At 41.6% G+C, this 25686-nt stretch overlaps 1 protein-coding gene across 1 annotated transcript in view; it reads right to left on the bottom strand.

Moving 5' to 3' along the window:
- Window positions 1-1384: 1384 nt before the first annotated feature.
- The window catches only part of SPTLC1 (serine palmitoyltransferase long chain base subunit 1), a 198946-nt gene continuing 174644 nt past the window's right edge, over window positions 1385-25686 (bottom strand). The window contains exons 8-15 of the mRNA XM_063913669.1: window positions 24250-24339; window positions 22843-22950; window positions 17578-17673; window positions 10769-10865; window positions 8345-8399; window positions 5562-5679; window positions 4680-4753; window positions 1385-3445 (exon numbers count right to left, since the gene is read on the bottom strand). Coding sequence (XP_063769739.1) covers window positions 3352-3445; window positions 4680-4753; window positions 5562-5679; window positions 8345-8399; window positions 10769-10865; window positions 17578-17673; window positions 22843-22950; window positions 24250-24339 — 732 coding nt within the window. The 3' untranslated portion in view covers window positions 1385-3351. The remainder of the gene's footprint in view (window positions 3446-4679; window positions 4754-5561; window positions 5680-8344; window positions 8400-10768; window positions 10866-17577; window positions 17674-22842; window positions 22951-24249; window positions 24340-25686) is intronic.

The following is a 25686-nucleotide window of genomic DNA, read 5'->3' as shown; positions in this document are numbered from 1 at the left end:
GACCGATCGATATTTTTGGAACGTCGCCAACATACACTGGAATTATCAGGGCGATCCGCCAATGGCCCTCATTCCGAGTTGTTCGCTCGCTAGCTGCTTTTAGCAGCCTTGCAAACGCTAAGCCGCCACCCTCTGGGAGTGTATCTTAGCAGAAGTGCGAACGAAAGGATCGCAGAGCTGCTACAAAAAAAAGATTGTGCAGTTTCTGAGTAGCTTGACACCTACTCCTAACTTGCAATCACTTCAGACTATTTAGTTCCTGTTTTGACATCACGAACACGCCCTGCGTTTTGCCAGCCACGCCTACGTTTCCCCAGCCACTCGTGCATTTTTATCTGACACGCCTGCGTTTTTTTTACACACACTCCCCGAAAACGGTCAGTTATCACCCAGAAACACCCACTTCCTGTCAATCACTCTGCGGCCAGCAGTGCGACTGAAAAGCGTCGCTAGTTCTTGTGTAAAACTGCATTGGCTTTTGCGAAAGTACGTTGCGCGTGCGCACTAAGCCGCATGCGCAGAAGTGCCGTTTTTTAGCCTGATCGCTGCGCTGCGAACAACGGCAGCTAGCGATCAACACGGAATGAGGGCCAATATTGGGTGGATTGGCCAGATAATTGCAGTGTATATGCCCAGCTTCAACATACAAATGCTGTGTAGCCCGGCTCACAACCAAAGTTGATTTTACACAGGAAACCGCTGTATGTACTGCATAGGCAACCGGTACCACTTTATGAATTTGTCTCAATATCTTTACAGCTCTAACTTGCACTTTTCCATAAACAATAATGAATTTTACTAGCAGCCCTTTCATATAAAGCAAAGTGCATTTTAGGAATGGTGATCCTTTCGCGTAGAAAAAGTAATATTACTCTCATCATGCATTCATGGCATAGAGACACTTGAAAAGGACTATACTATACCAAGGTCAAATGTTTAATCAAGGTGTCTAAAGCCAATCATATTGTCTTCAGCTATAATGCACTTGAGTCATCACGAAGCTCTATAGATAACTGCAATGTCCGAGTGTAAAGATCTTATATGGCACTGATAAGGTTAATAGCTATAACGGCAAATTTATACCAATTTATATTTCATATAAAAGACATAAAAACATCCCACAATCTAACATAAAATAGCCAATGTTGTTTAAAAGAAGTGTATAGCAACTCAGTAATGCCAATATCGGTTACTGCTATGGAGGCTACTACAGACTGTTAATCATAGGTAGAATGGTTATACATACATAAGTGTTGACCACCACATTTTGTTCGCTGGAAGGTAATATATATATATATTTCCAGTTATTTTATCAAACATAAATAAAACTATGTAAAATTATACAGTCATTACAAAGAAAAAAGTGATAGTACAAGTTTGGAGATATAGGAAAAGGCATATTAGTTTATTAAAAAATCAGTTATTCTATTGTTTTTACACACTGTACTAAACACAATCAGCAAATATAAAATAGTGATAGTTTGGCTCATAAAAAAATAGTTGTTTTTTTTGTTAAAGAGGATGTGAAATTATTGTAAGGAGCCAACATTAAATATACATTATACATCAGGGTTTCCCAGCTGCTATCAGGGAATTCTGACAGTGCATGTTTTCCAGATCTCCTCTAGGAATCACAAGTGAAATCATTATTACCACCTGTAAATCTTGCATAGGGGTGTGTATGCAGGGCTTCAAGTGCTCCTGCAATGGTCAGATTGGGAGGTTGCATCTTATGAGATTCACAAACTCCTGATTTACTTGAAGACTGTACATAATGAGCTAAAACATTGCTGTGTGTACGAGGTGCACAGTGATCAGATAATCGAGGATACAAGCGTTTATCTGACCTGTACAGTGTGTAGTCAGCTTAATGACTACAACTGTGCACCAGCAAGGCGATATGGAAAACACACTGTTATGGTTCCCTGAAGACTGGAGTTGGAAAACACAGACTACATGGCCATACATATGTGAGCATCTTTTCTAATTAGCGTGTTTCACCATTTTAGCAAAAAATAAAAAAAATAAAAAATCAAGCATACAACCATGCAATCTCCATATTTAAACATTAGCAGTAGAATGAATCATACTGAAAAGATCAGTGGCACTGTCATAGGATGTCACCTTTACAATGTCATTGGCTGGAGATGGTGTAAAGCACACCGCCACTGGACGCTAGATCAGTGGAAGTGCAGCATCTGGGGTTTCCAATCAGATTTCACTATTTGGAACGCTGATGGGCACATCTGGGTTTGGTGGCCAGTAGAACAATTCCTGCCTGAAAGCGTGCTGCCGACTGTAACTTATGCAGAAGGAGAAGTAATGGTCAGGGGAAGTTTTTCATGGTTTGGGCTGTGAAGGGAAATGCTATAGCATGCAGTGACTTTTCTACAGGACTGTGTGCATCCAACTTCGTGGCATTATTCTACGCAAGGCCCTTTAATGTTTTCAGCATGACAAAATGCACAAAGTGAGATAAAGCAGAAAATAAATTGCAGAGTTTGGCGTGGACTGGCCTGCACAGAGCCCCGACTTCAGCCCCAGTGAACACTTTTGGGTTGAATTGAACAGACTGCAAGTCAGACCTTACCACTTATATATCAGAGCTGAACCGCACTACTGCTCTTGTGGGTGCATGGATGTGAATCCCCAATACAACATATCTAAATCTAGTGGAAAGCATTCCCAGAAGAGTGGAAGCAATGATAGCAGCAAATAGGGGATTAACTCCATGTTAGTGCCTATGGGTTTGGAATGTGATTGAACAGGAACATACAGCTGTGATATTCAGGTGTCTACATACACTTTTGGTGAAATAATGTGTGTGTGTGTGTGTGTGTGTGTGTGTGTGTGTGTGTGTGTGTGTGTGTGTGTGTGTGTTATATATATGTACACACACACACACACACACACCCCACTACAATATGCACACACCTACTACAATTCTCAAAAATACATAGATTGTATTAACAAAGAAATAAGAAACATGACATTTCATTATACATAGTATTTTTGCTCCAGTTTGAAACCAAATTCATAGATATTTTATGCGCTTCTAGACATAAGTGAGGGAATAACTTAGTTTTTATTTGCATGTAAACAAGGTAAGTAGAAAAATCACAGCGTAATAATACTAGAAAAGGCACATGACAATAAGTCATGAAATTATTTGGTTTTCAACTATATTCTTTCGGCTCAGCTGAATCTTTTCTTCTCTGATCCTGTAATATACGCTCCTTGAATATTAGATAAGCGATATCCTCTGTATGAATTCCTCACAATGTACAAGAGTTTACAACCATTAGGATGCCACCAATTTGAGAAATGCATGGTCTTCAAAAAAGAAAAAAATTAATTCTGCATTAAAGATGCTGCTTGCTTGATCACCGAGGCAGCTGTATCCAATTCTTCATCCGTTTGCTCTACAGTCAATATCACTCTAATGCTGTAAGACATAAAACAGAAAGCAGGTGATTCATAGAGTATAGAAAATCTGACTCAGTGAGTAATAAGACTTCTTTCTAGGAAAAAAAATGAACCAAACAAGAGAATTGTTGCCCATTTGTAGTTAATATATAAAACTCATTTTTCTACACTTCCTTCACCCAAAAGAGAGCAAACAAAATCCACCTTTATTTTATTAACACTTCCTGATCTTGCTTTAAAGTCAGACCTCATACTGGTGTACAGATGTGTACTCCTACACTGTTGCTGTAGCCATGCCAAGTAGCCCTTCTTGGTGTGCTAGATCCCGTTCGTCATGGCTTGCACAAAACAACTTTTCCGTCCAAATTTTCAACCAGGTCGCAACGCGTTGTGACAAAACCACATCATGAGACTGCACTAATTACTTTGATATGTCACACTTGTTTGTGTGAGACAGAGTTTGATTCTGTGATAGAAGTGCTAAGATGCAGCAACTACGGTTTTTACTCTAAGTTTCATTGTGCTTCGTATATAGATTTACACTCGGTTGCGCACAGATGTATAAGTTTTACATGTCAAATTAGTCAATGCAGTCTAATGATGTGTTTTGTCACACCACATTACCACTCAGGCAGAAATTTGGGACGAAAAGTGCAAAATAAGATGCGTGGCTCACTCACACCAGGAGTTTTGAGCCACATGCGTTTTGAGGCTACATATCTATGCAGACACTTGGGAAGATCACATGTGCAACGTTAGCGGTATGACACTGCAACAGCGGAGAATGAAGGACATACTGATTGAAAAAGCTGCCACAATATGCGCTTGCCAGGATTTTGCAAAATATAATAAACGGTAATGGTCAAAGGAGAGGAATACCAGCGTACTAAGGGTAGAAGATAATTGGTGGTCTGGGGAAATTTTTTTTTTTTTTTTTTAAATGATAGAACAAAATAATCCACACATACCTTACATAACTACTGAAAGCACAATATGCCTTTAATACTTGACAACCTTGAATTTACTTTCTCTGCACCGCTCCAAAATGTGAGCATTTGGATCGTATACAGACCACTGGTTTAGTTACTTAGCAACAGGTTTTTAACTCGCACACAATACTTTGAGTAATACTTGCAATCTATCCCGGGGAAGCATTAATACCAGCTACATTAAGATTTCCCAAATACAGGAAGCAAAATGCTGATTTTCTGGCTACATAATTTTGCAAATGAAAATTGTACAGTGTGACTTACCTTGGTGGTGGGAGATTCTTCTCCTCTTTTTCCAAATAACGAGCTTGAGTTAATGCAATTTTCCTATTCATGCACTGAAACATGAATGCATTAGCTTTAGTATAAGGAGCATATGTTGTGCATTTAAATAGTTGGCATGCCAAACCCATAACTGTTCTCACTAAACCTTTTACTGTACTACCCATCATGGATCTGTTATATCGGAACATCAGGCCTTATAAAAAGTCACTCAGACTTATATTATAAATCAGGAGAGATGGCACATATCTAAGATATGTAAAGTGGGACTGGAGACCTGGCAGTCCTGTGGCAAATCGTTAAATAGTTCCGGTGCCTTCCCTTATGAGAGAGGTATCCATATATGCACAGCAATTGAAGAAGGCGGCACTCAGACACACTGAAGAATTAAAGATCTGTGTTTATTGTCAACGTTTCAAAGAACATCTTTTTTTATCTTGACACATCTGTGCCCTGAAGAAAAAGATAAGTTCTTTGAAACATTGACAATAAACATCAATGTTTTACCTCGTCTGCAGTCTCAGTGCCGCCTTCTTCGATTACTATAGGAATAATAAGTAACTTGTTCCAAGAGGCGTACAATTTTTTTTCCGAACAATGAAAATTTCTTGTTCTTGTCACTGGTTTAACCAAGTAATCACACACGTACCAGGACATAAAAACAGATAAATCCCACTTCATCATTGCACGGTGTGCTTATTGCTGCGTAAAGTTTCAACACTCGTCTCTAAGGGATTGGTTGAAAGGGTCAAGGAGAAGTCTGCTGTATCTGGCAATAATTACTGTCATTTATTATAATACTTTGCATTTGCAGGAGTTTAAAATCACTGAAGGAATAAATTAGTGGTCATTTATAGCACTTACATGATCTACGATATCTTGTAGTAGCCTCATATCTTTTTCCCTGCTCCCGGTGCTTTTGTCTAATTGCAGATGTAATGCTGGTGAGAAACTCTCGCCAACAACTTTTAAACCTTTAACACTACATAAAATAAATGCAAAAGTCCATGATTATGAAAAGAAAACTTAAATATTATCCAAAATATATTCATCAAGGACACACACTTGTACACTGAGCGGCCAAATTATTCTCAACACCATGAGACTTTATGCAGACTTGTCCAGTCCCACAGACGGGCAACAGTGAATCAAATTACGGATAAACTGAACCAATTCAGATGGCAGTAAGACGGACATTACATAGACTACAGAAGCAAAAGGCCTGTCCATATGCCATTGCGATCTGATGCAAACATGGTGAAATGCCTCCAGTTTGCTCATGAACACAGGAATTGGAATGCAAATGATTGCAAATGGATCATGTTCTTTGACGACGCACGTTCTCAATTGCACCATGCAGATAAGGTGAGGATATTGAGACAAAAACATGGACCCATATTGCATCACAGAGACTCTTAACCATTTGACCGACTATTTTTTTCACCAAAAACCGCTCCGAAATTGTCGGGTTTTTTTTAATGAGTGAATTAGATGAAGAACATGAATTTAACCCTATCCAAAATGATTTTAGTTAAAAAGAAAAAAAACAAACATTTAAAAAAAAAAAAAAAACATCGATCGGGAACATCGCGACCATCTAAAACATTGCGGCTTTCATTTTAAAAGCCGGGACAGCCTCCAGGTAAACGGGGAGGGGGGGGGGGGGGGAGGCTTGGAGGGGTTAGTTTACACTCCCCAGCGGCTGCTATTGTCTGCAGCCGCTGGAGGGGTGATCCTGCCATGCTGACTGATCAGCAATAACTGGCAGCACGGCAATCAGTGAGGGAGCGTGCAGGGAGGCAGAGGGACCTTCCTGTCCCTCTGTCAACAGCAGCGGTAGGAAGTTTCCCTTCCCTGCCACTGCTAACACAGTTTATCTGACTGGTCGCATCCTGTGGTGCGACCAGGTCAGATAAAGCACTTGCTGGCATGGTCGCATCTGATGCGACCATGCCAGGCAAGTGGTTAAGGCTGGAGAAGGGAACTGAAGTAATGTGCGGTGTACTATTAATTGAGGCCATTTGAACTGGAATGCAGTAGTGGTTTGCAACCACAGGCTTTGTGCCAAGCCCCTTTTTTGTCTGCTGGTCCACTCTGTGTACACTTTACCAACTGCCACTCTTGAACAATTCACCAGTGCAGCTGTTTTGATAATGCACAAATTACTGCTGCGAGAACCAACAATAATCCCTTGTTCAGAGTCGACCAGAGCACGTTGTTTATTATTTCAGGAGTGATACACTTCATTTATCTCTGAATATCTTCGTCTTTCCGTTCTTATACAGAACAGATATCCTACATCAGCATTATTTGTGGAACAGCTCATCTGCATAAAAATGCATGGTGGTCATAATAATTTGGCCACGCCATGTATGTACACATTACAACAAGTACAGGGAGTGTTTTCTTTCTTTTTTTTATCACAATAACATGTTATGTTGGTGTCTTGTGCGATAATATTTCTTAGAATATATATGCATGAAATTTCTCACATCTAGGGAAAATCTAAAGGCTACTGTCTGGCCAAATGGTGGAAAAATGCTCAGACAAAAATCAGACTGAAGCATGTTATATAAAGATTCATATTTTCTATTTTATGTGAAAAACACAAACAAGGTTTAATACAATCTTATAATGTACAAAAAATTAACAAAAATGGATTTTGTGACGTTTTTTCACCATAATAATATGTCTCACTTTCCATATTGCGCAGAGCACCTACCTATATATAAGTGAGCCAAGGGACTATTATGGCTGAACAAGGTCAGGAGGGATGTGATCATGACACCAGCTGCAAGTAACTGGGATGTGGAGTACTTAAAGGCGCAAATAAGAGGTTAAGACCCACACTCCATTATGCTACAAGAAGCCTAGTTTCCCTACTATCCAAAAGCAATTGCAAAGTCCTATAAGCATCAAGAAAAAAAAAAAATCCAAACATAATGAGAACGAGTGAGTAGTGCTGGATGTCTTTGGTGGGTCACAGGGAATTGAAGACATCTGCCACAGTTCTTGTGAAGCTAGCAATTGCCCAAGGGCTTGACACAAACCAATTTCATGCCGGGAACACCATTTACACAGATGATCTTTCAGTCCTCAAAAGAATATGTGACAGCAATGTGTGCAGGCTAAGTGTTTCACGCACAGATCTTATTGCTCTTTGTCATACTGCACATGAGATGAGAAAGTGAAAAGGTCACATACAAAAGGGAAAAAAAAAGCTCAGACCAGGCTTCCTGTGCATGATGTTTTACATCGGAGCATAAGTCAAGAATTTCCTACGTATGTAGCTAATCAAGTGGCCTCATCATTAGCTCATTATGTGCCGAGCAGGCTGACAGAAAGCCCTAACCCCACATAAGCACCAATCTGTACATTATATGAAATGCTGAAGTCATTTTAAGAGTCATGGTTTTTGCAGGATTTAGATATCAAACATTGCTGGAGGGTATTTACGAGTTTTTACACCTTTGTGCAAACCATGCTACAGTACATTGTCAGATCTCCCTTCATGTACCGGTTTGGTGAGTCTTCTTCTCCTGCTGCAGTTAGCTAAATGCATTATAGATCCTTCCACAAGTTTATCAATGACACAATATTTATCAGCAGATTCCCCAATAAGGCAGGGAAACTGCAAAGATACCTACCCCTGCAAAGCTTTGTGCATTCTTTTGCACTTTCCTCTCAGAATGTGGAAAATTTCTGTTTGAATAAGAAAAGAGGACCTGGTTAGTCGTAACTAATGTAAAGTTCTGCAGTCCCCAATATACAAAACACATTTTAAAAACAACAAAACATAAGGTAATCAGACAGCAAGAGGTTTTGGTAGGTTACAGCACAAGCAGGGTTCCCATAAAGTTGAAACAAAGATCTGATACTCATGTGAGCTGATGTTTTTTATACATTCTAATCCAGGCTTACTTTTAGGTGGCAAATAAGGTGAAGCACTTATAGGAATTTATTCACACATATGCTATGAATGTGTCAAAGCAAAACAAGTAGTGTGAGAACTTAAATGGAAAAATAAAATAAAAAATAAATAAAACCGCACACATGGGAGCACTATGTAGTAGAAACATAGAATTTGATGGCAGCTAAGAACCATTTGGCCCATCTAGTATGCCCATGTACATACACACACTTACACACTAGATTTAATTTGTGTTTGGAGACAACCTACCAGTATATTTTTGGGCTGTGGGAGGAAACAGGAATACCCAAAGGAAAGCCATGCAAGCACGGGGAGAATATACAAACTCCACACAGTTAGAGTCATGGTGGGAATCAAACCCATGACCTCTGTGATGTGAGGCAATAATGCTAACCGTCAACATAATCTGTACTGCTACCAAGTGGATGACACTAAGGGCGGTAATCAATTCATTTCAACCCCTTCCACACCAGTTATGTTTCTGCCCTCTGGGGTGTGGGATCATTTCAACTCGCTACCCCCGGGGTAGTGGGCAACCCAACCCTTTACACAGCTAAACCCGACTACTATGGGTGCAATACGCACAATAACGGGGATCATTTTAGAAAGGAGATTGGGCTTGATATATCATTTGAATAACGCCCTAAGTGCACACTTTTCTTACCTTCAATAAGGTCAGCCATTCCCTTTACAACTGAAACATATAGCAATTTTCTGCCCAATACAATGATGATAGATAGGTCTATAACAATTAATGAGTCTGTGTGTTAATAAACAATAAATACTCCCTCTGAAGAATGGACAGGGTTTTGGTCAATTCTGTCCGATCCGAACAAGTTGCTAAATATTTTGTTTAGTGCCAGGTGTACTTTAAATGGTCCAATATCAGTTTCCTTATAAATTCAATGGATTTCCATGGGAAATAAAACTAAAACACTATAATTAATATTTGTATAGAGATTTTTGCATTTAAACACCCCCCCCCCCCCCCCCAAAAAAAAAAAAAAAAAAAAACAACAACAAACAACGATGACTTGGGACCTGATCCAGAAGTGAACGCTATTTGCATCGCTGCTAAGTCTTTGGTTGCAGCAGCGAGATGACAATATGCTAATACCGCAGGAGGCATCTGAAGAGAAAAAGATGATTTCTGCCTGTAACGCAGATCTGGGTGTTGCATCGGATAGGATCACCATCGGTCACAGTCACTGACCAATCTAAGTCTAAGCTTACTCAGAATGGGCGAACTCCTCCTCCGCCGGGGCTAGGAAATCTGTGCCACAAGACACAGCCCCGTTTTGAAAAACTTTTCCTCATGCTGCCCCTGCTCCTAACACCAAACAGCTGCAGCATGACTTTTTGGGGCACTGAAAGTGATCTCGCAGACAGATCAGCACTGCGCAGCACAAGTCCTGTGCATGAGCCGATCGGTAAACATCAGAGTTGTGCATAAACCATTAAGGGTTTATGAACAACTTTGAATCAGGCCCTTAATTCACTTTTGTGAATTATTGCTATTTTTAGGATTATTGCTATGAATATAAATAGAGATGATGTCTATATCATATTTTATCCAGTGTTTCCCAGTAAGAATATTTCAAGGGTCCCACATCAGGATAGCCTACCGAGATGTGGTCTGATGCTGATCTAGGAAATGGATATCCACATATGGAAATGGATTTCCCCTTATGTATTGGTAACGCTGAAAGGACCTATACAATGATGCTTTATCGACAAAGCTGTGCAAATATTCCTTGTAGACCTGGAGCAGTTGACCGTTACCACAGTGTTTGTGCTAGCTGGGTGTAAGGTGGATTACTCTGTAACATTATACGTTTGGGTGGACAGATGCTTTAATGTGAGGTAAGGTTTGCTGCTTGAACCCTTTCCCTCCCCTTCACTTTTAACAACGGAGTTGATTGGGTCACTTGGGTCTACCTACTCATACTATCTCTTGTTTGTAAGAAAATACATCACTATGAAGACATTTCTGGCCTGCTAGGACACCATGAAGCGTCTAAGAACAGCCTTTCTGTACTGGGATCAGTTATTAAGAGGAAGAAGAATGGTAAGTCACCGCATGGATGACCACCACACACAATCTATGGTTACAAAAGGTCCATGTTAAGCAGTGGGTTACCTGAATTTTCTTCCATAATGTTAAGACCTTCGATGGCAGCAGAAGCCAGCAAAGGTGGCAGAGAAGCAGAGAAACAGTAGCCTTGACCAGATAGCCTCTGTAAGGAATATAGAAGACACAGAGGTAAGACACAGCTCACAAAAGGGTGTAGTATGGTTTGCCGGCGATCGGGGTCCCGGCGACCAGCATACCGGCGCCGGAATCCCGACCGCCGGCATACCGACAGCTGGGCGAGCGCAAATGAGCCCCTTGCGGGCGCGCTACGTGCACCACGCTATCTATTCTCCCTCCAGGGGGGTCGTGGACCCCCAAGAGGGAGAAAAGATGTCGGTATGCCGGCGGTCGGGATTCCGGCTCCGGTATGTTGGTCGCCGGGAGCCCAGCCGCCGGCAACCCGAAGACCACCCCTCACAAAAGGCTCTGTTTTCCTAGACACAGGATGAAATGAATGTCACATACTCTAGAAAGCCATAACTGGCACTAAAAGCTTGCACTAATATGGATGAAGCTCCAGGTTACAATATCAATGTGCCCATCTGCAGGAATCAGCATGTATGTTGTAAGATATAGAAACAAATTGATGTTACAAGTACTTAGTATGTAAAAATAATTGGTGTTGCCTCTTTTATTTGGAAAATCCTTGCTGACGTCTACATGGCCTTCCCACAGAAAACAGGAAAGGCTGAAAGTCAAAAGCAGGACGCACTGCAGCTCACAGTACAGGAGGTTTGAAAACTCGTCCGTCCTATTTAATACAGTAGTACAGTATCCGACACTAAAATATACGTTATGGTAAGAACTTACCGTTGATAACGGTATTTCTCCTAAGTCCACAGGATAACATTGGGATATCATGAAGCGACAGCGGATTTGCACCAGTCAAAGCTTTTCGGCCTCCCAGCATGCAACGGGCCCGTCCATATATTCCCGCATCCTGGCTCAGGCAAATCAGTTGTATTCCTAAAGCTCAAGGCAGGAGCATCATAGATAGCCCTAAACAGGCGAAAATAACACACATGCACACCCTTCTGTACAAGGAGGAAGAGATTAGTGAGTAAAAAGATCCTCAAATCAGGTGCATCAGGGTGGGATACCTGTGGATCCTGTGTACTTAGGAGAAATAACGTTATCAACGGTAAATTCTTACCATAGCGTATATTTCTCCGGCAGGGTCTACAGGTTGATTTCCCAAAGCAATTTAGTGGTGGGGACGCTCCTGATTGGACATGAGAATCCTTCGCCCGAATTCAGCGTCATGAGAGGCAGAGGTATCCATGGCATAATGTCTAATGAATGTGTTAATGGTAGACCATGTGGCTGCCTTACATATCTGTTCTGCTGAAGCACCATGTTGTGTTGCTCATGAAGGACCTACCTTACGAGTAGATTGAGCAGAGACATTAGCTGGAACAGGGAGATCAGCTTGAGAATATGCTTCTGAAATAGTCATCCGATGCCACCTTGCCAGTGTCTACTTATCAGCAGTCCATCCTCTCTTGTGAAATCCGTAGAGAACGAAGAGAGAATCTGTCTTTCTGATGGCACTGGTACGATCCACATAGATCCTTAAGGCATCTCCCGCAGAAAGGCCCAGTTCCTGGAAAGCCGGGACTACAATTTCTTTGTTAATGTGGAATTAAGAAACCACCTTAGGAAGATACCCAGATCTAGTTCTGAGAACTGCTTTATCTGGATAAAAAAAACAAAAATCAGAAATGGGGAATGACATGACAATGCCACTTAATCTGACACTCTTCTAGCGGACGCCATGCCAGTAGAAAGAACTTTAGCTGTCAACCATTTAAGATCCACTTTATTAAGTGGTTCAAATGGGGCAACTTGAAGGGCCTTTAGGACTAAACTTAAGTCCCAAGGCACCGAAGGAGGAACAAAAGGAGGTTGAATGCGCAGCATTCCCTGGAAAAAAGTATGCACATCCTGTAAGTTGGCAATTTTCTTTTGGAACCATACAGTCAATGCTGGCACTTGCACTCTCAAGGAAGCCACCTTCAAACCTTTATCCATTTCTGCCTGAAGGAATGCTAAGACCCTGGAATTACTGAAAGACCTAGGGTCCATTTTCCGTTCACTGCACCAATGAATATAGGTTTGCCATATTCAGTGATAAATGCGAGCTGAGGAAGGTTTCCTTGCTCTGAGCATTGTTTGAATTCCCTGTTGTGAGAATCCTCTTGATCTGGACAGTCGATCCAGATGTCTGTGATAACAAGGACCCTGCGTCAGTAGAACTGGACGTTGAGGGAGCAGGGATGGAGCATCCATCGACATTCTCTGCAGATCTGTGTACCAATGTCTTCTGGGCCAAGCCGGAGCTATTAGTATCACGGCACCCTTTCCTTGCTTTATCTTTCTCACCACCCTGGGTAATAAGGTGATTTGAGGAAAAACATAGGCCAGATGAAAATCCCATATCACAGACAGGGCATCCACAAAGATCGCTCTGGGATCCTTTGTTCTTGACCCATATGCGAGAACTTTGTTGTTCTGACGGGACGCCATGAGATCTCTCTCTGGCAAAACCCACCAGTCGACTAGGGTCTGGAAGACCTCCGTATGTAGAGCCAATTCGCTTGCCTGAATAGCATGTCGACTGAGAAAATCCGCTTCCCAGTTTAGGACTCCCGGAACGAACACTGCGGACAAGGCTGGATGATGAATTTATGCCCACCTTAGTGTGTGACTTACCTCCTTCATAGCTTTTTGGCTGCGAGTTCCTCCTTGATGGTTGAGGTACGCTACTGCCGTTGCATTGTCCGAGCGGGTCTGAACTGGTTTTCCCCGAAGGATGTCCTTTGCCTGAATCAGTGCCATGTATATGACCCGAAGTTCCAATATATTTATTGGCAGGCAATCTTCTTCCTTGGTCCATTGCCCCTGGAAACACAACGTACCTGACACTGCTCCCCAGCCCTGGAGACTGGCATCCGTTGTCAGAATTTCACAATCTGATATCCAAAAGGGTCTCCCCTTGTCCAGATGGGATGTCTGTAGCCACCAGGCTAATGACCTTCTTACTTCCATCTTAAGGACCATAGTCTGAGTTTTTATCATCTGATGCAACCCATTCCATTTGGAAAGGATCAGATGCTGCAGAGGCTTCAAGTGGAACTGTGCATATTCCACCATGTCATGCTGCGTGAATGGATACCTTTTGACTGTGTAGCAACTCCTGAATCCTTCACTGAACTTTGGATATCTTGCTCAGAGGTAAAATTACTCTCTGAAGCCTTGAATCCAGTACAACCCCCCAAGTGAGTCATCCGCTGTGACGGAACCAGAGATGATTTTGCCCAATTTATGAGCCACCCGTGCTTCTGCAGACACATTGTTGTCTGTTGCAGATGACACAGGAGCAATTCCTGAGACTGTGCCAGGATTAAAAGATCGTCGAATGGAAAAATTATTATCCCCTGCTAGAGGAGATAAGATGCCATTACCACCATCATTTTGGTAAATACTCTGGGGGCTGTGGCTAATCTGAAAGGTAGGACCTGGAACTGAAAATGCTGTTGGAGGATAGCGAACCTGAGATAGCACTGATGGGACCAAACTATAGGAACATTTAGGTAAGCATCCTGGATATCCATGGATACCATATAATCCCCTGACTCCATGGCCAAAATGATGGAACGTAAAGTCTCCATATGAAACCGAGGTACCCAAATGTATTTGTTCAGCACTTTGAGATTGAGAATGGGCCGGAATGACCCATTTGGCTTCTGAACTAGAAACAATTTGGAGTAAAAACCCTGTCCTCATTGTGCAGGAGGAACTGGAATGATTACTCCTGACTGAAGCAATTTCTGAACTGCCTCTTGCAAAGCCTTGGCCTTAGTCTCTACCCAAGACGGGCTGGTACAAAAAAAACCTTCGAGGAGGGTGCTTCTTGAAGGCAAATGCATAACCTAGAGATACCGCTTCCTGCACCCAGGCATCTGTTGTAGACTGCTGCCATATCTGTGCAAACTGAAGAAGTCGGCCCCCCACCCTGGGATCCCCCAGGTGGAGGCCCACACCATCAGGCTGATGGCTTATTTTCTGTTTTACGAACCGGTCCTCTGGGAGCTCAATGCTTTTTAGTCTTACCAGACCTGTTGTATTGGGGCTGCTTGCCATTACTTTTTCCTTTAGCTTTTCCTTGTGAAAGGGCCGAAAAGCTGGAAGTTTAGGTTTGAATTTGTATGTGGAAGGAAACTTTTTCCTTCTTGGAGCCTGCTTCTGACTCCAAAATATCTGTCAACTCTTTACCAAAAAGAATATCTCCAGAAAATGGCAAGGATTCCAAAACTTTCTTAGATTCTGAATCAGCTTTCCACATATGTAGCCAAACTGCTCTGCGAGCAGCTATTGTTGATGCTGATGCCGTGGAGGCAATAGTACACATATCCAATGTTGCTTCTTCCAAGAACATCGCAGCCTGTTTTATATGTGCTAAATGGGATTTTTGCTTTCTAGATGCCATTGAAAAATCCCCTTCCAATGCATCAGTCCAGGCAGCCACTGCCTTTGCCATCCAAGCTGAAGCCATGGCTGGTCTTATGACTGCCCCAGACGGGAAAAAATGGTTTTTAAAAAACTATACACTCCCCTATCCGTGACATCATTTAATGATGTTGAAGGCAGAAGTAAAGTAGATTTTCGCACTAATCGAATCACATACGTATCTACTTTGGGAGCCACCTCCCTTTTTAAACAATCCCCAGCTGGAAGAGGATAATTGGAATTATTTTTCCTATGAATTCTAAACTTCTTACTGGGCATAGCCAAAGCCTCTTCCATGATCTCCGTCAGCTGATCTGACCCAGGAAACTCAGTCTTAACTGTTTTGGGAAGTTTAAACACAGGTGCCTTGGTCTTTAACACAGGATCTGCCGATTCCTCTAAGGATAGAATGGCTACCATTGCCTTAATTAACTCAGCTATATCCACTGAGCTGAGACCTTCCTCCTCCTCTTCGTATGCCGAACCAGAGTTTGAGATTTCATCCTCCGCTGAATCCTCATCTGAAACGTGTAGCCTGTGAGGGTGAAGATTTACTTACCACTGGCTTATCAGCCCGTTTCTTTTGAGAGGCTGCTGCTGGAAGTGATAAACCGCAGGTGGGAAGCTGCATGTAAGGGTTAGTCGTGTAACCTATTCCTGGTACAGGAGTTAGAATTATCTGCTCAGCTATACTAGATAATGTTTGTGCAAACATAGCCCATGGGGAATCAACCTGCACCTGAATTTGCCTTGTATTTTTCAAGAGACCCTGGTGAAAGCTAAAACAATTTGCACACATACCATCCTGAACCAGATCAGCTTTGCAAGACAAACATGATATGAGTGTTGGTGTTGCTGTGAGTGTATCTTCCTCACCTTAGCTACTCTTAGACATGATAAATAATCAACACTTCCACAGTGTACTACACAATTTGTGACTGTAATCAATTTAAGCTTTTTAAAGTGACATACATTCCGACCCTACTCTGCTAAGCACCAGCATTGAGGATCGGAATAGAAAAAAACCTGACAGAATATATAGTAAAGTCAGCAACCACACTAGCAGTCAGTCACATGTTATACATTAGTATAATAAGCAATATGAGCACATAATCAACTACAAATACATTTCAAGTATGTAGGAGAACATATTACTTAATCATGTTTAAAAAGATCTACCGTATTCAGACGCATAGCGAAAGAAACAACAGTAATAGTATACAGACTCATATGCAATAGGTACTTATCTAACTATTCGTACTCAAAAGATAGATAGAGACTTAGTGCTGTATTAGCCGTACAGCGATACAGGGAGACTCACCCCGCTTCCAGGACCGATCAATACATTTGCGAACACTGAGTGGATCCAGACGCTACTAGTGTACACTGCTGCTCCATGAACATATAGTGAACACAAACGCTCAATGAACACAGACGCACCAGTCACACAGTCGCCTATGCTGCGACTGGGTCCCCTTCGTATACAGTGTCTCAGACGGAAGCGGGAAAACAGTTCATGGCGGGAGACTCTGAGGAAACTGGTAATGAACCGGGGGGAGGGGAGACCAGGAGAGCGTCTGACTCCCCACTGCTGACATCAACCCTACGGATCGCGGCCTCATAATATTCCTGGGGCCTATGATCCCTAAGGCTTAGCGCTGGTGCACCCGAGGTGGCAGCCGCATCAGTCTCGTCCCAAAACAGTGTGGCTGTGTCCGTATTCCCCTTCTAAGTGGAACCGATGCCTTACCTTCTCCCTGTGCTCCGGCCACAGCCTGGTAATGTCTGCTGGACCTGCTAGTATATAAGACATACGCCCGCCGAAACAGCACTGTACTCGTGGGTAAGCATTGTCGCGACCCGGCGGAGAGTTGTTGGAGCGACTGTTTCTAGGATACGTCCAAGACGCTTTTTAGAAAGATCACTCAAGAAAAAATAGTAAAGACTATAAAAATACAATAAGAAAGCTTAGGGCTGCTAAAAACCAGCAGCCCTCTGACCATTGTCCGGCTCCTGCCGCACCAAACAAAAAATGTATTTGCCTGAGCCAGGAGGCGGGGATATATGGACGGGCCGTTGCATGCTGGGAGGCCGAAAAGCTTTGACCGACTGGTGCAAATCTGCTGTGGCTTCATTATATCCCAATGTTATCCTGTGGATAACCTGTGGACCCTGCCGAAGAAATAAAGGTTACTGATACAATATTAAAAAACATTTTCACACCATGTCTAACCTTTCTCTGAGTTTGAAAAGTTTTTCTTGACATCCTGGCATATGACATAATCAGCATATAAACTGGTAAATACCTGGTGATCAATAACAAATGATCGGCCGCAGCAAAAACCCCCAATTGAAGCTAGTGCATTCTCCATATTTGCACTTATCAAGTCAATGTCGTCAATCTAAGGGACAGAGTAAATAACAAAGATTAACCATTACTTTCCATGTTTTACATTTGAAGTACCACCTAGTGAAAAGCTTTAGTAATGCGTTCCTCCACCTAGGCCTGGGGGTCCTGGAGGTTCAAACGTTCGTCTCAAACTTGCAAGATAACTATGTGATCCCATGGGAGGGCCAATCTCACAAGCCGTAAAGAAGAAACTGCAGCTTGTAGTTGGTCCTCCCACTCACATGCACTCGGTTGTTGCTTACAGTAGTAAACGGCAGTCAGTTGCTGGTACTGTATTACAGAAGCCTCTTGAAAAACTGTTGCATACAGTATATGGCCTCGCATAGCAGGGGAAGAACATGAATAAAAATTGCTGTCCCACATTTTGTTAAACAAGTGATCTGCAATAATATTAAAACCTATATGGGGGTCATCTCTATTAGGATACCAATTTTACACGAGTGGCTTCAATAAGGTTTGGCTAATGCTGGGCCATTGCCCCAGTCTGTTCGCTCCTGCTGAATAAGCTGTAAATATTTGGTATTACACAGTTCCTACCTAGTCTAGCATTGTGACCTGAAGATTTATATTGTATTAGAAAAAGAGACCATAAGAAAATGGAGGGAGTGATATAGTACCATGGGCATGCTACACTTGGAAGGGAAATATTAGACAAAATAGTTTTTCCCTTTCAGGTCAGTGTGCTGTTTCTTTGTGGCCTACACCACCATGTACGGCAGTGATACACATGATATCACTATACCGAAAGTGGCATCCCATGTGTTTGAACCCCGGTAGAGAGTACCTTCACGGGCTTGCTACACTCACCACAGGTTCTATTCCCACTCGGTTGGTGGCGTGGACCCTCCTACCGAGTGGGATTCTGAGCGTCTGTATTTCACCATACTAAGAGATGTTCTAACACCAAAACAGTCCTAGTGCACTACCATCTGATATTTAATGAAAAAAAAAAAATCATGAGGCATTCACGCAAAACAGTGCTTTCCATCACCTATTAAGAAGCTATACCAGCAAATCTGACAAAGCATAATTAAATGAAACTCCTTTCAAGAACCATTAAAATAAACAACAACAACAACGTGCCCGGTTACAACTATGCAAGCGTTTGCTGGGTGGAACATTTGACCCCTTTTCACCTCCTTAGGAGTCAAATTTTGAAAAATCCCTGCTCAGTGTGTGGCTGAAAGCAAGACCCCTTTCACATCACACAAATAACCCGGTATCGGCCCGGCATATTGTCGGGTCGACACGGGTCAGTGTGCGATGTGAAAGGGGCCTTGGAGAATTCCCGGGTCGCCTGACCCGGTAATTCAACCCGGGTAAACAGAAGGGTTATTCCCGGGTTGAATACCAGGTCAGGCGCAGTGTGAATGGGTTACCAGGTTGATGCGACCCGGTTACCATTCACAGCATAGGGAGAGGCGGCGCGGAGAAGAGCTCATCTCTCAGCGCCGCATCCACCTCCGCCCCCCACCGCTATGGCAACCAACCCGGCATATTTCTGGGTCGGACAGCCAGAGTCTCCAATGCTAGATCCCACCCGGGAAGGACACGTTTCCAATTCCAGGGAAGGATCCGGCATTGGAGATGTGAAAGGAGTATAACTGTCACAGTTTTCGGACCACCCAGCAGGTCACATGTTCCAGGTCAAACGGACGTTTTGCCACATAACTCCGAAACAAAACAACCAATTACAATGTAAATTTCTGCAAATCTATGGACCAAAGACCTTTAATTTGGTATATGATGGGCCCTGCTCAGTCAATGGCATCGTAGAAATATGTCACTCATAAAAGTCGTCCTTCTGCTATTAATATATAGATAAGGACGACGACGACAACAACAACAACAACAACAACAACAACGTGCACAGTCTTGAATCCATTAATTGCTTAATTATCAGATTCTTATGTGTGCGTCCCCTGTATAATATCTCTATTTAGTCCCGTTAGACGGCGCTCTCTTAGAGCTATGCTGAGATATAGTTTTCTGTACAGTAACAGGACTTTGGGTAATGCTAAAAATTCTAAATTCTTTTGCTAATTTAAGAAGCAGTATACAAGGGCACCACTTTATTAGGTGGACACTTTATCACTTGGTCAGGGATTAGTTGTGAGTGGCATACAGAATTACTTACTGGTTAAAGATATGTATGTGAGGAAGAGTGCATCTGGAGCATATTTTTGGGTTCCCCTCAATTGCCTTGCTCAGGGGTCATTAGAGTGCACACAGCCCAAACACTGGTATTTAACGTAAAATTATAAAAAGCAGTATAAAACTAAAAAAGAGACTAGATAAGTGTAGCAATACCTGCCCAATATATAGCCACTTGTATAGTGAATCCAAAAAATGTAGGGATTTATCAGTGTATCTGTAAATCTCCCATTAGATATAAGTGTAGTATTTAACACACAAAATCACACTTGCTTTAATGAATCCATGTTTGGTTCAATCCCAGAAACAAAATAAATGTAATACAATTTACACTTTACCTTGGCAGAGGAATCAAGTAAATTAGTATATGCATTATACTTTGGCCAGAGCTCTGCAGGTTCCCCCTGAATTACAAGCACATTGATGTTTTCATTTACGCTAATGCATGTGCACAGTTTGATGGACTGGTAATTAAGAATACAAAATCTTTCACAATTTCTAGGCCATCAAATAAGCATATACTGTATGTATGCTAGAACTAATTCATAATACCAATTTACTTTACGTTCATATTTAATCATCTAGAGGCTTTTCAATAGAACATAAAGAACAATTTGCCAGTGAATTCATGTAGCATTACTCGCACACAGAAAATGATTAATATCGGCCAAGTACAAGGCTGGATTTCAACAGACTATTAAACACGGTTATGGTAGCTGACCTGTGAAAGTACCTCTTAATAAGCAGATCAGCAATTCTTGCTGAAAATTACATCTGTGACAACTCTATAGGACAGTCAGTTCTGTATTCGACATAATGCTATACATCCGTTTCACTTGACCAGGAACGGTATTAATACAGACAGGCCTTGGATTACAGACTTTAAGGAAATGCCTATGGAGTGTACGTTGCTGACCTAGTGTACACTAACAGAGAATTTACAAATGTACAACTAGGGTTCATGTATTAAATACGGACTCATTTGCATGAAGGAACCAGACAGCCCAAATACAGTACTGGAACAGCTTTCATGGAGTGCTCCGGCCTAAACCGTACTTGACAAAGTAAATGCCACAAAAGCAATTTCCTACACATAAAACTAATTTTCTTTGTTGTAGTCAAAATGACTTCCCATTCTTTCCAAGTAAAATATTTCTACTCTCCTACATGCCACATACTCATGAGGATGCCTTCATATGCATTTCAATTCATCATTGTAACAGAAATGAAATAATAATAAAAATTAAGGAGTCATGGTATGTATCAGACCCTTATGCCCTTTTTGCAGCCCACATTGATTGCAGATTGTTTTTAATTATGAAGTTAGCTGTGTTTAATTACTTATGTTTATTTGTAGTATTGAGCCTTCCTTCTGCAAATGAATGCACTACGCATGCAAATAAAAAAAGAAAAGAAAAAGAAAGGGTGTATAAGATGTGCACGCCAAGAAAAGAAAAAACCCAGAACACAAAAGTGCTGCACTATAACAAGTCCCTTTTATAGAATATGGACCAGCTCCAGCCTGACGACCATGGAGCTGGAGCCACTAGGGGGGTCATTCCGAGTTGATCGCACGTAGCAACTATTTGCTACTCGTGCGATCAACTAGACGCTGCCTATGGGGGGAGTGTATTTTAGCATAGTAAGGCTGCGATCGCTTGTGCAGCCCCGCTAAGCTAAAAAAATTGTGTGTAAAACAAGACCAGCCCTGCAGTTACTTACCCTGTGCAATGAATCCAGCGATGAAGATCCTGGAATGGACGTCAGACATCCGCCATCCAAACACCTCGACACGCCTGCGTTAGGATCTCCACGCCCGGAAAATGGTGAGTAGACACCCCGATCCACCTCCAGCCTGTCAATCTTCATGCGGTCCGCGCTGCGACCGCTTTCTTAGTTCCCGGCGTCATTGCCCATCGACCACCGTCGCTGAGCAATGACGCACCTGCGCATTGCGTCCACCGAGCAAGCGCAGAACCAGCCCGTTTGCACCGCTGCGATGACCCCCTAAGAGGGATAAAAAAAAAATATCTGTTCTGAATAGTGCTAAGATCTGTTCTGAATAGTGCTAATCCCCTTCAAGGCATCCCATGTGCGGTGGGTAAAACATTTTAAAATAGTACAAACTATTGCGACACTACATATCCCAGCAGACAGTGCCCACTGAAATATTCAGTTACACAATAGCTGTAATACAAAAATAATCACATAAAAACAAAGATTTAAAAACAATTTCATGTAAACTAAACCAATGAAAATTCCCTTTTTAATTTAGGCAATTAAGAAAAATGGTAAACAGGGGGAGGGAAGTATTCTTTTTATAATTGGGTCTTCACCTTTTATTGCTTATTGCAGTCATGCATCGCCCTTGCCACGTCCAAACCCATCCAAAACTCCAAATACTTTATGCAACAATAGCGGCTACTGGAATATAGAGATGGCCACTCCCCCAGGGTGTATGCAGTTTTTAATTAACCAGTAAACCTTAAATGTGGCGTAATTATCCAACATTAAAATTATATATTTTATCATTCCTAAACATATTATTGGTAGCCCCCTCCCTGTGAAATAACTGAAATATGTACTATCAACATAGCTGAACCTTCCACTGTTAGATTGCGGACACACACCTTTTCTATAGCTTAAGTATATTTATTTATTTTACTACCAGTTATTTATATAGTGTGCACATATTCTGCCATGCTTCATATAGAATATTTGCCCATTCACACAAGTCCCTGCCCCAGTAGAGCTTACAATCTATGGGGTCTACTGTATGTACTAAGCCTTGGAGACAGATAAAATGGATGGAGATAACGTACCAACCAACCAGCTCCTGTCATTTTTCAAATACAGGGGGTATCCTATCAGCCATGGTAATTGGTTGCATTAAAGAAAAAAAAAAAAAGGCTTTATAGCGATTTTTGCCCATCAGACTATCCAATTACATTTAGTATGTCTGAAGGAAAAAATAAAGACATATTTTTCTTCAGAAATTCATACTTACACTAATTCCAAAATGTTCAGTGACTCCACGTCCATGTTCCCCTAAAACACCAAACGAGAGGCTTTCTTCAAGGAATATTCTTACTTTGTATTTGTATTTTAACTCAACCTGCAATTTACAGAGACATCAACACAATGTTTAAACTAAACTAAATAAACATTAATTAAATAAACTGTAGATGAATTAAAGGACACAGTTCTATTATCCCAATAGTCCAGAAGTGCTGCTATATATTAAAGGTACATAACTGTACCAAGAAGAAAAGAAAAAAAAAGGTATGTTTGTGCCCTGTGATTACCTTTATATAAACTACTGCATAAAACAGTAAAAGAAATGTAACACACACATTTTCAAACTTTAATTTAAAAAAAAAACAATGTAATACGAGGCACCAAATATTAAGTATTATTAGTCTATTCCTTGATTCTCTTAAGGCCCATACACACTGGGTGATTTTGAGCTGAAAGCAGGTCACTTTTGGTGTGTTGAGCTGCTTTCAGCTCAAAACCGCCCAGTGTGTATGCCCCGGCGATGAGCGATGATGCGCGCCCCTGCTACATCGCCGGCGTTCATCTGCTGATATTACCAGTAGATGAGCGGCAAGGTGAACGGCTTTCCATAGCGTCCTGCTATGGAAAGCCGCTCACCCCCGCTGACATTGCTGGGCAGTGGGGAAAAGCGCTCCGTGTGTATGCACTGAACGCTTTTCAGCCCAGCGATGTCAGCGATCATCGCTGTTCATACACGCTGGGAAATAACACCCATTGTGTATGCACCTTAAGAATCAGTTAATGGATAGCTCAGCCCTCAGAATATAGTAGTTATACAGTAGTTCTCAAATCACAATGGTTAGGACAGCAAGTAAACAGACTCAGATTCCTGACAACAATGTCATTATTTTTGCACGCCACAAGTAAATGGTGCGAGTTGTCCCATGAATCAAACATTATACACTGTATGAGTCATCCGTAAAATACTGTAAACTGCACTTGGCAGTGGTTTGCCATTGCTTATATATTTTGCATGATAACTTTGTACCAAGCAACAAAATACAATGGCATTCAGTCTCACAAATAGTCTTCTAATTTTAACATGTAAATTCAAATACGATCACTTTTGATATACAATACACCATAAGAAGGATTAGGATATCAAATCCAAACAGTCCAAGTCCCAAAAAAAAAAAAAAAAACATAAGACAACTCATATTGCAAAGACATTGATTGGAAGAATAGGGGTTTATGATATTTTAGGTCGTGGAAAGTATCTGCAGAAAGCAGATGACGAGGGGGAAAAAAAGCCAAGTAAATAGGCAGCAGTAAATAAAATTGGGAGATCAGTTTGTTTTTTAAAGAACACCATGGGTACAAATGGTATATGGCTGTGTTAAACAAAAAATTCACATACCAGTTGAGGTAGAGGGCAGATATCACCAGTGTTCATGTACAGCCCTTCAGCAACGATAAATCGCCTAGTCACTCTGGCTTTACGTGGATTCTGTTGGTAACAAGCACACATAAATGGTTATTTTTGTGTCCATTTTAAATAGCAAACTAAAAAAGAAATCTATATGCATATACATACACACACAAATTTGCATGCCGAAACATATTTTTATTTTTGCTGTTTACCAAACATATTTAAATTACAGTTTATAATTAATATGGTTTTAAAGTGCAGACTATCAGCTTTAATTTGAGGATATTAATATCAAAATTTGAGGAAAGGTTTACGAATTACAACTGTTAAATAAGTAGTCCCCTCTTTTTCATGGAATTTGGTGCTGTCCATGTGCTCCAGAGTTCAGGAAGGCATTGATTGCAGTGGAAAGTATTAAAAAAAATTAACATTTACATTTATGATTATGTTAATTTTCTAATTACATTTGAGCCCCTGAAAACAAGGGTCTGTGTATTTATTTATTACCAGTTATTTATATAGCGCACACATATTCCGCAGCGCTGTACAGATAATATTTGCCCATTCACATCAGTACCTGCCCCAGTGGAGCTTACAATCTATATTCCCTATCACATGTACACATTCATGCTAGGGTTAATTTTGTTGGGAGCCAATTAACCTGCCAGTATATTTTTGGATTGTGGGAGGAAACCAGAGTACCCGGAGGAAACCCACGCAAGTACGGGGAGAATATGCAAACTCCACACAGTTAGGGCCATGGTGGGAAATCGAACCCATGACGTCAGTGCTGTGAGGCAGTAATGCTAACCATTACACCATCCATACTGCCCAATGTATATAAATGGTTGCAATTCCTGAATGATTCATACGGAATTTTTGTTCAACCCCTTGAATTAGAGCTGTAGGTCTGCAATTCAACTGCATCTCAATTGTTTTATTTCAAATCAATTGTAGTGGCATCAGTTCTAGTGAAAAACCACCACACACACTGTCAACCATTGTCCATGTTGTCAACAAACAATTCAGCAATGTTCCGGACAATGGGGGTAATTCTGAGTTGATCGCAGCAGGAACTTTGTTAGTAGTTGGGCAAAACCATGTGCACTGCAGGGGGGGGGGGGGGGGGGGGCAGATATAACATGTGCAGAGAGAGTTAGATTTGGGTGGGGTGTGTTCAAACTGAAATCTAAATTGCAGTGTAAAAATAAAGCAGCCAGTATTTACCCTGCACAGAAACAATATAACCCACCCAAATCTAACTCACTCTGCAAATGTTATAGCTGCCCCACCTGCAGTGCCCATGGTTTTGCCCAATTGCTAACAAACTTGCTGCTGCGATCAACTCAGAATTACCCCCAATATCCAGCAGATTCTAAGCAAATGTCAAACGTCAGAAAGACCAATGCAGTAGGTTTATCAAAA

This window comes from Pseudophryne corroboree, chromosome 1, assembly GCF_028390025.1.
Source record: "Pseudophryne corroboree isolate aPseCor3 chromosome 1, aPseCor3.hap2, whole genome shotgun sequence".
Lineage (NCBI taxonomy): Eukaryota > Metazoa > Chordata > Amphibia > Anura > Myobatrachidae > Pseudophryne > Pseudophryne corroboree.
Note: the sequence above shows the minus strand (reverse complement) of the source record. Positions and strands in the feature narration are given on the sequence as shown.